The 15,558-nt window shown below is 36.9% G+C and overlaps 1 protein-coding gene across 5 annotated transcripts in view; it reads left to right on the top strand.

Annotated features, from left to right (window-relative positions):
* LOC105444504 (rho GTPase-activating protein 32-like) overlaps positions 1-15,558 on the top strand; it is a 62,747-nt gene that overhangs the window by 20,525 nt on the left and 26,664 nt on the right. For 4 of the 5 annotated variants that reach the window (XM_030978132.1, XM_030978135.1, XM_030978131.1 and 1 more), the window contains exons 3-8: positions 784-883; positions 5,082-5,167; positions 6,946-7,030; positions 8,401-8,637; positions 9,789-9,881; positions 11,358-11,384. In XM_030978132.1, the coding sequence (XP_030833992.1) occupies positions 784-883; positions 5,082-5,167; positions 6,946-7,030; positions 8,401-8,637; positions 9,789-9,881; positions 11,358-11,384 (628 nt within the window). The remainder of the gene's footprint in view (positions 1-783; positions 884-5,081; positions 5,168-6,945; positions 7,031-8,400; positions 8,638-9,788; positions 9,882-11,357; positions 11,385-15,558) is intronic. The other variant, XM_030978133.1, reaches the window with a different exon arrangement.

Raw genomic sequence — 15,558 nt, 5'->3', positions numbered from 1 at the left:
CCTTACTAGTTACATTGCTACACTCTATTGCCCAAACACATACCTCATAGATCCACGCCAGCATGCCATACTTGTATTATATGGGAGGACATATTAAGGAAGCATGACTAATTAGTCGAGGGAGGTACATGTGCAATCAAAGTCCTATCACTCACTAGATTAACTTGATCGCTCTCTTCACCTCTAGGCATTCTTCTATCCCTTAATACAAACCTTGAAGTAGCATCGTCTTGTTTTTGAGCGATCAAACAGCTGTCCTGTACAGATCTTTCCACTCAAATGAAAGATTTTGATTTGATATTATAAAGTATATGATGAAGAAACTTTTCTTCTAAAATTGACACATTCAGAATAAGAAATATTCAGAAAATTACATAAATACAAAATTTTCATATTTTTCTAATTTGGTTATATTATTTTATTTAGCAAAAAACACGTGATATGAAAATACAGAAATGAATATAATTAATTAATTGCAATTAACACAAAAATATATGAGCACTGGGTGCACCAGGCTGTGCTGCCAGGCCTTGGGCAAAGTTAACCAAATAACTATAGTCCGCCGACCGCCCTCACCTATAGCCCAACCAGATGTAAATTGGTGTTGCAGATTTGTGACAAAGACAATCTAGAGATACCACATTTACATTATTTGAAGAAGAAAAAAAATTCTTTAACTCATTCATCCTAGACTGTTGTGTGTACATAACATGAAATCTGCAGAAGTTATTAAATATGTTCTCTCTCTCTCTCCCTTGCTCTCTTGTCTTTTTTTGTATCTAGGGGGAAACGACTACGCAAGTATTCTGAAACAGATGCCTCTTGCGAGAGACTGTCTGGTTCTATCAAATCAGAAGGCAGGTCTAGTCAACTCTACACTAAGGTAAATATTTAATAAGAGTGGGTGTTGTGGTCTAGGGGAGTCTCTGGACTGTGAACCACAAGGTACGGGGTTCAAATCCCACCAGGGCAATTAATCTACGCTAAGGAAGATATTCAATTAGAGTGGGTGTTGTGGTCTAGGGGATAAGTCTCTGGACTGTGAGCCACATGGTACGGGTCCACACCTCACCGTTCTTTGCCAAGATATTAATCTACATTTGCCACACTCGACTCGGGTGTAGTAAGTGGGTACCTGGTAGAATTCATTCCTTGAATTTTTATATCCAAAGCCCTTTGGAAGCGCATAGAGTCATTAGATCATAATGTGATATGCGCTATACAAGAATAGAATATTATTATCAATTCAATTAAAAGTTTATTACTTATTACATAATCTACTATTTACATCATACATAAAATCTTCTTCTTTTTCTTTTTTTTCTGTCATTTCTGAACAAGCCCTCATTCATAAAACAGAAAGGCCTAAAAATCCCTTTCCATTTATACTTTTTCTTGATTTCTCCAAAAGACTCGTTGAAAAATAAAAGTTACTGTCATAAAGTCTTTTTCCCCTTTTGTATATTTTCACAAGATTTCTGTATTCGGTTATTTTCAATACTTACAGCCTGTCTACGCTACTTTGGCCAGGAGGGATTAGACCTCCCTGCATGGTCACTGACAGGTGGTTATCTCATCAAATCAGCTCTCAATTAACATAAGAAAAAGGGGACCATGGGGGACCAATGGTCACCACTTAGGCATTGTTTGCTATATAGAGGGCGCGAGTAGCTATACACGTAGCCCAACATTCAGATATTGGGGGCTGTTTTTGGCAAGCAGCACAATCTTCTTTCTTCATTCATAAAACAGCAAGGGAGGAGGATTATAATCTCTTTTCACTCCTCTGAATATCCGCTACTATACTTGCCACCTGCATTGGATCAAAATATTTCAGAAATTTCTTAACTGAAATATTAAAAAACCAGACAAAGTTTTTCAAAACAACATGTCAACAGAGATATTTATAGCACACGTGTAGAAAGCCAGGAGATACATGTTTTTGTGTTATGCGCGACAAATTAGGATGCGAAAGCAAGTGAGAAAAACAAGTTAAAACCATGGATTTCCTATATGATTCATAGATGGGATACTTTCCTCTTCATTAGGCCTGCCTTCATCAGCTTGAGTTTGCCAAATAACCCGCTATTTTAACTATCCCGATCACAAATTATCCAGCAAATTTTTGTCCTCATCAGCCCGCAGTTGCAATTAGCGGGATATTTGGTCGAGAAAATATCCAGAGATATCTTGGTCTTGTTTCCTTAATATCCTGCTATTTGGGAAATAGTGGGCTAATTTGAGCCCATCCGGGCTAGTTTGTGATGAGCGTATCAGTCTGGTGAAGACGCGATTTCGAGCTTCGGTATAGTATTCTGAGTCTGGAAATAGCGGCTAATTTGGCAAACTTGAGCTGATGAGGACAGGCCTATAAGAGGGGGTGGATAGAAAATTGTGGAGGTGTCTCTAGGTGGTGTAAATCTAGGTTTTAAAGACACGTTCCGCGTTAATTGATTATACCAAAGACAGGAAGAGAGAGAGAGAGAGATGAAGAGATGAAGAGAAAAAGACAGACTGACAGACAGGCAGATTAAGGGGAGGGAGGGGGAGGAAGAGAGGGAGGTAGAGTAGTAGGCAAATATGTACATATAAATTTACTTTACGTGTACATACCGGTGGGGTCTCTCTAAAATGTCATCTCAAATTTTTTTTCACTTTTAAGCCTTAAATTTTATTAAATTCTTAGCTTGAATTATAACATTTTCCAACTCCAAACGAAATGGATATTGGAATACCCGGTAATAGTGATTACTGTACATTATAGGTGTCCCCATTGTAAATTCGTAATTTTCTAGGGAGGATTAAAAATACTCTCTTTTATAATTGGCATTGAGTTAATAATCTGAACAGTCAAGATTATTTCTAATAGGAAATCCTACCTTAAATCAAATAAAAACCAAGCCTGTTGTTAGGTAACCCTTTTATTCACTTATACCAATAGACCATGCATTAAATCACTTATAATCAGGGCTTGTGGTATTTTAAGGGTTAAACAACTCATTCAGCTTAAGTGAGTAGACAGAATTTGGGTTGAACCGTCATGAGGTATAGATGTAGGTCAAACGCTAATGCAATAATTGTCGTTAAACGATAGCTACGGCTTCAGGATTCGGATGTAAGCACATTCATATATAGCCTACCTGTAACACGAGATGATCTGCATTGAGATCAAGGAGGATTCTGGTAAGGAGGGTGTATCCAATAAGATTTAGAAAAGGGCAGATCAATGAACGAATATGTCCTGAGCCATACGTTAATACATCAGGTAGAGTATTCTGGGGTTAGTTTAGTTGGTAGGGTTAAGGGGTGTATCCAATAATAGAAAGGGCAGAGATACACCGGCATAATGATGGAATATTGTAGGTCCTGCATCAGTATTAATTGTACCCTGAGAAAATGTATTTCATGATCATCTATTGTTACCTCTTTAGATGTTGGTGAAGTAAACAGGTAGCATCAATAATTACAATAATTCAATAAATATGAATGCACTAACCGTACACAAGCTTTGTAGTCCTATTGCCCTATTACATTGCAATACTGCATGTACAGCCTGTAGTATGAGTCTAAATTACTTTTACATGTATAACTATTCACAACTTTCAATCTTTGAGTAAATATGAATACATTTTCCATGTTCACGTACTCGTTTTCCTGTTAGTCTACGTGGCATTTCTACTTGAAGTCATGAGTCTAAATTAAAAGTCGGAACAACTTTTCAATCTTTAAATAGATATGAGTACATTTTCCATACACGTACTTCGTCATCATGTTGCTCTATGAGGCATTGCTGCCTGGCGTAGTGAGTCTAAATAAAAAAGTAGGAACCAATTTTCAATCTTTCAATGAATATGAATACACTTTTCATGTATTTCTGTTGCCGCTCTACACAGCACTACTATGATGTGAAGTCTTTTTCTAAATCTGTGCGCGGGTAGACATAATACTCGTTACTCACAGTCTCTATAAATAGAGGCGTGTTATCGAATAAACATGGTTCCTAAACCCCCGTGATGATACGCGCAAGCTGGCCCAAAAGAGCTGTCATAATTTAACACGTTTCCTGTCTCGCATACTAGCTCTTTCCCTCGCTTGCTCATAAGTTACAAGTCATCAGTTAACAGTCCGTCTTTCGACTCTGTCACAGGAATCATGAACTCTGTGTGATACACTTTAGTCCCTCAAATGAACCCCCCTCCCCCCTCCCCATCCCCCCCCCCCACACACACACGCACATCCACACATTTGCATCCATATTTTTGTGGGGAGGGGGGCTAGTGTAAGGGGGTCAAGGGTACTTTCATATCGATTAGTTGCCCCTTGTACAAGGAGATGAAGAACATAACACAACGCCTCAGTAAGGTTTACAGAGCCTAAAAGTTACATTTGTGCAAAACTTTTCATTTACATTGTATGGCCTGCAGAACAACATGCTTCAGATATTTCTCAAACTCAGCTATTAAACTATTAAAAGAGTTATGTAAAACTTTGCATTTGTTAAACTTTAGATTAGATTGCATATTACATGTATTTCCAAAAATTATTCCAGCAACAACAACAATTGTATACATGCCAAATTCAAGCTTAGAAATAGATGGCACTTTGAAATTATTTTGAGGGAAGAAAAAGTACCATTTGGTCACTGAATGTTAAGCTGTATTGAACAAAATCAATTAAAACTAATACTAATACATTTCATTGTAGTAGGTCTAGTAAAAGTATTGTAACACCCTAATAATTTTCAATATAGAAATATCACATTTTTCAAACTGCTTATAAAATATGAAAACTTTGCATTTGTGAAATTTAGATTAAATTAGTTTTTTCAAAGATTATTGTACCAACAAAAAATAAACGTTAGCGAAGAAATAAGTGGCACAATTCAGTTACTTTAAAGGAAGAAAAGATTGATTTGGTCATTGAATGTCATCTCAACATGAAACAAACTCTACTCAAACTAAAACTGCTACATTTCCCAGCAGTAGGTCTAGTAAAAGTGTTGGTGCACCTCAATAATTCTTGATAAAGAGTTACCACATTATTCAAACTGCTAATGTTGATGTTCTTGTAATTTCTTGCAGGTTCCACTCACGCCGTTAGCTGTAGACGACAATGAGGACTACAACTTTAAAAGACAAGCTAGTGTGCGGATCAAAAAGATGACATCGTAAGTAGGCATTCTATCATATCAATAGGATATTGTAAATGTATTTTGTTGACATTTAAACTTTCACAAAGTTGATTACCTCAAAGTTTAAAACCTGGGAGCTTGACTTAAAAGGGATCTAGTAACATTGTCCAAATCCACAAAACTTCATTAGAAATCTTGTGGTTCTCTCATACTTTTTTTGACATGTATTACATATAGAAGCGTGGAACAGGTTTTGGTTTTTCGAATTTCCCTTTCTTTAGAGAGATATTTATGATTTAAGTGTTCAGATTTTTAACTATCCGCTTGATTGTTAAACTATGTACCTGTATAAAGTCAGTGCAATGAGTTAGCAAATATCACATTGCATTTTCACCCATTACTCGGCTATGTAACATCCATTGAACGTGACATTTTCAGACAACACTCAGAGGACATATCAGATCACAAAACTACACGTAATACCAACCATTCATCACTTTCTGCACATGCCAACAAAGTTCCTTTAAGTTTTTGAATTGTCATAAGAATGCAGCCATTATGATGCCAGAGGCCCCCTTCCTGTTCTTCGGTTCATGTAAAGCTCAAACCAACCAAAATGTTTTCTTCTTTCTTGACTTGGCCCTGACGTGACACTGGGCGCGTCTTCATCATCTCGAGATTGCCAAATAGCCCACTATTCTGATTTGGGGAAAAATTCCAAAGTTACAAATCGCGTCTTCATCAGCTCGAGATTCTACCTCAAAACTTGAAACTTGACCTTGAGAAATTAGCTCGAGATATTTTGCTCAGCATTCGCGCATAGTGTGAGTCTTCGGTCTGGTGACGACGCACCGGACAAATAGCGGGATATTTTGCAAACTATCCCAATATATCTTGGGATGAAAATCCCGACCAAATATCCCGCTAATTGCAACTTCGGGCTGATGAAGACGCAATTTAGCTGGATAGATTGCGATCGAGATAGTTGAAATAGCGGGATATATGGCAATCTCGAGCTAGTGAGGACAGGCCTACTGGGATGGTGGCCTCTCTACTGTGTGTGTGAGATAATAACATGATGAAAGCATCCCCAAACATGTTGATGTTTTGACTATGAAAGATAATTTGTGAATGATTGGCGATGGAAAGAGTGGAATGACATTAAACAGATTGTTGACAACTTCTATTTGTCTTCTCCCTCTCCTGTTCCCTCTCCGCCCGCCCCCCCCCCCTCTCTCTCTCTCTCTCTCTTTCTCCCTCCCTCTCTCCTCTCCCCCTTCTCTCTCTCCCTCTCTCTCTCTCTCCCTCCCTCCCTCTCCCCCTCTCCCTCTCCCCTCCCTCTCTCTTTCTCTCCCTCTCCCTCTCCCTCTCCCTCTCTCTCTTTCTTTCTTTCTCTGTCTCTCTCATACACATATTCTCTGCCTCTATCTCTTTCCTTTTCACCTGATCCCTCTCCCCTCTCCCTCTCCCCCTCCCTCCCTCCCTCTCTCTCTCTCTTTCTCTTTCTCTCCCTCTCTCTCTCCCTCTCTCTCTCCCTCCCTCTCTCTCTCTCTTTCTTTCTCTGTCTCTCTCATACACATATTCTCTTCCTCTATCTCTTTCCTTTTCACCTGATCCCACTTTCCCCATCTCCCTCTTCTGTTGTAAACTTTGCATTCATTCATTCATTCAATCAATGTGGTTTGTCCAAAAAGTATTGACGTCATGGTCCAAAAGGACCGTATTGCGTGACATTTTTTTTAATGTAATATAAACAGTCCTTTAAATGTTTCACATCTCTGTTACTTCTTTATCTTTGGATTTGATGTTTACAGATGCCATGATGGGTCTAGTCTCTTCCCCAAACTCAACGACTGCGCACATTTCCACTACGATCATGTCGAGCTGGGAGCCGTACAGGTTGGTCAAAATCCCTTGTGAAGTTTATTCTTGATAAAACCACCATCCTTATGACTGCATGTATTTCATCTCACCATTTGCCTTTTAAGTTTCCTTATTCATTACACCGACGGGAAATTATAGTTGGTTTCTTTGTAGGCTTTGCAGATGGGATTGAATTTGGGTATTCTTCTGCTCAGTAGATAGGGGATTCACTTGAGATGACAAACTGATAATGTGCTGTACCCTATACCCCCCTTCAGAAATATATTGTAGAAGAAATTTTAAAATTGCACTTTGACAAAATATGTCCACTGAATGCATACAGGTAGCTTATGATGTGGGTAGTTGGTTTGAAATGTTGTCTGTGTAAGGGTAGGTCATACTTTTATCAGCTTAAAGGTAAAAACCAGTTATGGTCATGCGATTGCATTGTGAAAGAAACGTTGTGGAATCGATCAGAAAAGGTTGATCATCTAGCATCTAGCATCTGCAAGGTTCTGGAATCATCAAAATGATAAGAAATTTGGCCCATTCTTCGTAAAGTTACAAGCACTATACACAGAAAGATGTATATGGGACTACCCTATATCTCTCACAGACCATGAGAGAAACAAATTTACCAAATATATGAATTAGTAGGCGGTTTCCCGGCAAATTTTTTATCATCATGTATTAGTCAAAACATATTCTTTCACATGATTGGTAGTGAGAGCTTCCATTTCATTTTTTGAAATTGGGGCGTTTCCAATACTGGTCTTTACCTTTAAGGGGCAAAAGAGGTGACAAATATCAGAAAGGCAAGGCTACAGTTATGTAAACATTTCATTTTTATAGGGTTATTGATTCAGTATGGGGTGGCAAGCTCCAGTTCATTTATGATTTTTTTTTTTTGTAAAGAAAAATGTGTAGGGTTCTCATTATTGATATAAAAACTAAAAGAGGAAGTAGTGAATTTAAATTCGAGCCCAAATCCAAATATGATCAAATGATGTAATAATGTGATTTTGCCTATTCCAATTCTGTCACCCTGATATGCATTTGACAGTAATGCCTCAAAACTGGGTTTATTGTGCCACTTTTTTTAACTGGGACAAAGCCGTAATTTGATAAAATGAGAAAATTTTGATCAGCTGTAATAAACAGTGGATAAAGTCCTTCATGCTTTTGATGTTAGCAAAAACCATCTGTTTTAGCATTGCTGTCCGCAGAGTATTACATTTTGCCAAATATGGGCTGAAATAAACCTCATGGATTTATGGAATTATTCTTCATCGAATAATTAAAGTGAATTAAATTTAACCACAAAAAGAGGTACAATGTATGATATGTCAGAATGAAATACCCTGAATTTTGAATGGAACTTCTCTTTTCTGTCTATCTCACCATAGATATCCATGCATGAAGAGTCGGACGACCGTACCATTGTGGAGCAGAACGGGGGTGCAGTCGATCTCCTGGATTGCCCGTTCACCCTCAAAATGCAAAGCCAGGGCAAAGTCTGGCTTCTCAAGCGGTGCTATGAAGACTTCAGGGTCCTTGACAAGCAGCTACACAAATGCATCTACGACAGGCGCTTCAGCCAGTTGGTGGAATTACCCAAAGGAGAGACCCTCACAGGCAGAGAGGTGCACACCCCCATATTTTATAATGGTTGCATCCACATGGCCAGGCCTTGTTAGGGGGTCAATAGACTTTTTTATGATTAGGGAATCTACATGTATAGTACATAGAGTACAAATACTTAACATTGGAAGGAAATGAGAATTGATACAATATGATAATAATAATAGTGTAAACTCATAGAGTGCACACACCGTCAAGAGCAGCTCATGGTGCTAGCTCAGCAACAGTTCTCTTTTTCATGTACAAGTAAAGTAAATGTTTATTTGATATTAGAGTTACACTATCAGAAACTCAAAAACAACTTTGCAACATTTGTATTACCCATTTCAATCCTCAGAAACAGCAAAAATGCAAAGTTTGAAAACGTGTTATAGATTTAGAGATGAGTATTTTGCTACGATATTTCCCTCTGGGTCGTTATGTAGTAGTTTGAGAGATAAATTCTCTGCCGAGAAGACAAAGAAGCTGCGTTAAAAAATGAAAGGTATTGTGTAGACACTTGTTTCTCCTTCTCAGTTCTGTGTTTCGATCAACAACAAGATGGTTACGCTCGTATTTCAGTTTCGTGTTAAGTGTGAAATTACCTGGTTGCTAAATTTAGATAGAGCTGCAAAAGTAACTAAATGGTATCATATCATTGTTTACTTTTTTCTGGCAACCCTAGTAGAAAAACTAAAAAAATAATTTCAAATGAAATTGATTCATAATGTAATTACCATAATCAATAAAATTTTGACCTAACTAGTTTAAGATGTGATGAGGCATTATTTATATTGGAGAATTTGGATTTATCTACCTCATCTTATTGAATGTAAAATCAAAGACAGAGATATCTCTATGCTCCATATACAACACAAAATGGCTTTTCTTTATTTAAACTTTATAATGATGTTAATAATGATAATGAATTATAATAACAATACAGTGCCTATCTTTATGCACTTTATAGGAAGAAATATATATAAAAGGGAGAATAGGAGCTGTATAAGCAAGAATATAACTCAGTCCAAAGTGTTGTTTAATACCAGAATGGTGTCAATTCCCCATGAAAACCCAGTTCTGTGCATTTTTAAGATCATCACTTACAAAAATGTAGCCAATTTTCACGACAATAAATTGATTACATTTTCTGACTTTTTTTCTTTTGTACCAGGCTGTCAAAACAATGCTGACCCACTACGTGACTCGGTTCTCACAGATCGCTGGGGATATGATCAACTGCGGTCCTGTACTCAATTGGCTTGAGGTAAACAAATAAACAAATAAACAAACAAACAAACAAACAAACAAAGTAGTAAACATCAGTTTCATACACGTGTAAGTACATGTATGGCAATTTGAAAATAGCATGAATAAAATATTTAAAAAATTGCTTTAAAAAATATTTGATTTAATTTTCTGTTGTATGAAACAAAATAAAATCAAGGCTCTAACTAGAATGAAAATACTACTTGAGCACTAGCAAAACTAAAACTTTTATGATTTCCTTGCATGATCAGATGGATTTATAGGTCTATAGTGAACACAATGAAATAGAAGTATATGTACATAATTATGTACAATTATAAAGTAGAAGGCAGCTTTTTTTTTCTTGCTTTATTTTGGCAATCATTCTTTCAGGTGAGCTTTTTTATGTAGGTTTTTATTTTTATAACAAGACAGTTGTTGTTGTAAAACATCTTTTAATCCAAAATGTAAGTTTGGTGTATTCTTATTTAGTGTGTTCGGTAGTATAGTGCTTTTAATGGTGCTTGTGCTTGTAGCCTAGCTTCAATATATCTTTATTCTTATGGAGACATAAATTGATATGAAATCTATAAAAGTTACAGGTAAAGGTATTAGACAAAAAAATTGCAGTAGTTGAATGGGAAAAATAATAGACTTTTTCTTTCTTTGTAGAGCAGATAACTCATAACTAACTTGTCTTGTTAGTGACATACTTATGAAATACTTAAAAGTCACTCAAATGTAAACTATATGCTTGAATTTCGTAGCAGATCTAATTTCAGTGTTCCGACATTTGCTCCTGCAAAACTTGCTCTGGGCTTATTTTTGTCAAAAGTGTAGGGTAACCGTTTAGGGTAAGTGAAGCGTTAGGTTGAAGTTTGGACTTCAGGTATTGTAGGAAGTATCATGGAGCAAGTGTCGTACAACCGTAATTTCTGCCAGTTTGGAGTTGATAACAGATGATCATTTTTATCTCTACCTTTCTCTTTCCATTATTCCACATGCCTGCCCTATCACCAACTCTAACCCTGCCCCTACTGGTGGCTATAACCCCTGTTTCACCCCTTTTCTTGTACCCCACGCACCCCTTTTTATGTACCCCATGCACCTCCATGTTATACATTAACCCCCTCCCCTGTACCCCTTGTGCCCCCCTTTATGACATACTGTATTACCAATTCTAACCCGGCCCCTACTGGTGGCCATTACCTCTGTTTCACCCCCTTCCTGAATCCTTTGTGCCCCCTTGTTTCACATCCTTATGACACATTACCGGTATAATAACCCCATCCCCCAAATCTGTTTCACCCCCTTCTTGTACCCCATGTGACCCCCCTTACCCCCCCCCCCCTTGTTACACAATACCTATGTGATAACCCCTAACCCCTACCCGTACCTGTTCTAACCCCATGTGTACCCCTTATGTCTACCCTTCTACACCCCATTTGCCTGCCCGTGTGTCACACTGTGTATCACTTTGTTTTGCCTGTTTCAGATTGATAACATTGGTTGTCACATCGAGGTAAAGAAACGTTGCTTTTTCCATGTATGATTTTTTTTTTGTTTTTTTGTAGCATTCATTCGTTTCCTTCCCAGGCATACATTGAACATGCTAACTTCTGCACATGTATATATCCATAGCTCTTCTTCTTTTATTAAATAGACATTCACATATGAATATGATTTTCATCATTCAATAGAGTTTACTTATGTACAGTATTTCTTGAACCTATCTCCCGTATCTGAACACCCTGGTCTACTTTTGTGTATGAATATTCTAAATTCCCAAGTTTTTCACTCAAGTCGCAGCTAAAATGAAATCTACTTTTGATATCAAACATGTCGAGCTATGAAGAATATTCACGCAAAGCTTCAATGCATTATGCTATGGAAATCATTTTGATAAAAATCAAATCACCTTTATGTGTACCCATCATCAATTCACAAAATGTCACCACAATTTTGGCTTATTTCATTTTACAAATGCAGATAATTGATCATTCATCGTCATGATCATTTTTTTGTTTTCTGTCATGAGCTAGAGATGGTAAAAGCTATGTCATTGAAATACAGTGAGGAGGCAAGTTGTCTCAGTCTGTAATACATCTACCTGTCAAACCAATAGTTGTGGGTTCGAATCCCACCCAGGCAGATGACCGAAGCCTGTGTTATGTGTTAAAACTCTGTCCTTTGGGTAGGGCGTTAAATGGAGGCCCCATGCAGAGGAGAGTCACCACCTGTGCAAGTTCTCATGTAATTTCAGTATTAAATGAATACTGTAGATAGATTTAGCTCAGAAACGAGTGGTTGGTTATTATAGTGATTCCCCCTCCACCTGTCATTTATGCTTTGTCATTACATCAACAAATTCTAATTCATTTTGACTAGTTACCGGTATTTTGTATTTTCTTCTTTCATTTATAACCCTCATTCACGAGGAAACAATGACTGCACTTCAATTAGGTCCCCAAAATGTAGAAAAGATGTATAGCTTCTCCAAAACATTCCCACACTACATAAAGCTATGGTAGGTCACTCTTGAAGGTAATAGACTGACTTTCATGATTGGTCATAGTCTCTATTTGTAGGGGAAGGTTCTTACTTGATCATCTCAATCATCAGTCTGCATTTAAAGCACCCACCTTGTGCAAGGTTCACCCAAAATAAACAGAGCATCTTTTACCAAGGACTTCCGGTTGGTCACTGAAGTCTAGAGACTGCATTCATACTTGGCAGAATCTTGAGCCAAATGGTTTAGCAAAGCTTTTGTGTAGACCACCACTTTTGAATGGACATTACAAATTATTTGCTTGAATCGAGTGTAAGAAGTATTCATCCTAGATTTCTTCGCTATAGAAGTCTATACAATACAAAGAGTCTCATGTTAAAAGCTAAAAGCTCTTGAAACATTACACCAAACAGAATTTAATTCCTGTTTGAAGGTGTTCCTTCATTGGATGGCCAAATCATTAGTCATGGGTACAAATAATTAAACAGTTTGAATAATTCTGTTCTCGAAGGGTTGAGCTGTAGTCTTATGGATACAAGTGGATTGAAACATTATCCTCATCAAACTTTGGTCCTGTTTATGTATGTATGTGCATACGCCTAAACTGCATCCATTTTATTGTTCATTGATACGTACATGTACCTTTACATAAGGCAGTATATAGAATATAGAGGCGTTGAGTTCTTAAAGGGTTAGGCAGAAGTCCTCTGTGAAACGTTGAACCAAACACTCCTCCACCTCAATGTGAATACACTCCTAGACTGGGTGTCCTAATTATTGTTCAATATCTCTTGGGATCCTTCTTACAGAGTGTCATATGCAGTGGCTAATTGACCGCCCACAGGAACTCCTAATTTCCTTGCGACCCGTCGCTATCTGACCGAACCCTCGCGCTCTCTTCCCTCTTTAAACCCCCCTTGTAATTCTTGATCGGTAACATGAGATTTCAGCTTGAAGTTTGCAAACTTGGCAGTGATTTTGTTTCTCTTTAGCTTGTTAGCCCGTACCTCTTGGTCAGAGATGATAGGAAAGTATTAAGGAGGGACGGAGACTACTATCTACCTGTCCTTGTATCTTCTCCCAGCTCAGAGGTTGATTGCAACATTTTTCCACGCATCTCTGTTATCTGCCATCCTAGTACACTTGCAGTGTCATTCCACTCCAGGCCCCCATTGCTCAAAACTTACCATTGATGGTAAGTTTGCCATCAAATGGCAACTACCATGGTAAGAGGGCTCAACAGCCAATCAAAATCAAGGTTTCCATGGTAGTTACGTACCATTGATGGCAAAGTTACCATCAATGGTAAGTTTTGTGCAATGGGCCCAGGGTTTTTATGTTTTCCTCCCAGTGGGTTCTTGGCTTCCCCCTCGTTCTAGTACCTTCCACTTTTCCATCCAACAAATCTTTCAAGCGACTCTAATGTCTTTTAATATGACCAAAATATTTGTTTAAGCCCTTCCTACATGTGATATTTCTCTATTATTTTTCAAATCTTTACATGATAATTCTCATCATTCTCCTGTATACCCGAATTTCAAATGATGTGATTTTCTTTTTTCAAACTACACAATGTTACAATTTGTTGTCATGGGAAAGAGGGTACATTGATGATTCTTATTGTTCACAAGTCCTTTGGATAGGACTCAAAGCTTTAACAGTTTGTATTTCAATGCCTATATCATCTACATGTACATCTCCTATACCATCAAATAGTGAAATAGATATCAACTAACATTGTGCAGAAGTTAGCGAAGTTCAACTCCCATACCTCAAAGCATCGTCATGGCATCATATCACTGTTTGTTTATTCATTTCTTGTCACTTCTTGTTGTTATGTTGTAGTCCCTGTCTCCCCCCTTAGCCTCATATTTTCATATTCTGGCATGCTAGTGTGCATGTTATACCTTTAGATAAGTATGTGTGTTGATGTAAATCTAGTGTGATCTGCAATACACAGAACATATTCAGTGGGACTGCATGAAATGCAGTTGTCAGCCTCTCTATCATTTACATGTACAGTATATGTACATGTTTACCATGTCAAAATCTGCTAATCAATTAAGATATTTATATTTAATCTTTCTTGTTTATGACCTTTGAAGAAGCTAGTGCCCAATTTGTAGGTAAATAAAAGGGTTTATAGTAAAATCCTGATAAAAGAGTAGTTTTGATACACTATATTTATGTAGCTCCTTTTTTATGTTACTGGGCCAACAATACATTATTTTCACCCAAATTCAAACAATGCTATACAACATTACAAAACTTATTTAAGAAAAATTAGTACCGGTATGTCAAATTTAATAGTATTTAGCTTTATAGTTCAACCGTAACGTAATGGATTTAATAACCTTAATATGTTGGTATTTTTTTCATTGCAATAGTGCAAATATTATTGTTCTACCAGCTCTTTGTGATGAAGTGAAACATCCAATTTCCATTTTGATTATTCAATGAACCATCACAGAGTTATGGATTTTATTCAGTAATTTTGTTTTGAAAAACAAACAAATTAACAAAGTAGGTGAAGAATGTGTAATAGGCTCTTTGCTCATTTACAATTAATTAAAAGTGTGATAATTAAAGGACTTTTAATCTTATATGTGTTTTTTTTAGTATTTCAATCATATAATCTATTTCCAAGCTGAAAGGATTTGTGTCTGTAGTTTATGCTTTACATCAAATGCTTTTTATTTCCTGTAGAATTGCAGCTGTTTATTGAAAAAGATAGACTTAAATGTATTAATTGAAATTAGCATATTTGTTGTACATATAACTAGCTGAATAATCATAATTCAAAGGCTATAGTAAAAGATAAGTGTTACTGTAGATATAGGTTGCTATTTGTATACTTTGCAATTATTTCTTTTACCTTACTCAAAGGCCTATTTAGTTCTAAACATATATGTTGACAAAAAATTGTAGATGTATATATCTGTAGATTATGTTCAAGCTGTATACTTGTCAAGTCATTAATATGTTGGAAATGTATCAGTTGGAAGTGAAAAAGGGGAAAAGTGTATGTTTAATATTGATAGATTTATTAATCTACAGATATACTTGTGTGCAAGTTAAGTTTTAATGAGTGCTTTTGTTTCATGTGGGTTGTGGAGGTCTTAAGACTTTCAATCAGCTGTCAGTTGCCCATTCTCACAACTAAGCAGACTCCAAGCCTTTTGTGGCA

Source organism: Strongylocentrotus purpuratus, unplaced genomic scaffold (assembly GCF_000002235.5).
Source record: "Strongylocentrotus purpuratus isolate Spur 01 unplaced genomic scaffold, Spur_5.0 spur5_scaffold_1, whole genome shotgun sequence".
In the NCBI taxonomy this organism is placed as follows: Eukaryota; Metazoa; Echinodermata; class Echinoidea; order Camarodonta; family Strongylocentrotidae; genus Strongylocentrotus; species Strongylocentrotus purpuratus.
Note: the sequence above shows the minus strand (reverse complement) of the source record. Positions and strands in the feature narration are given on the sequence as shown.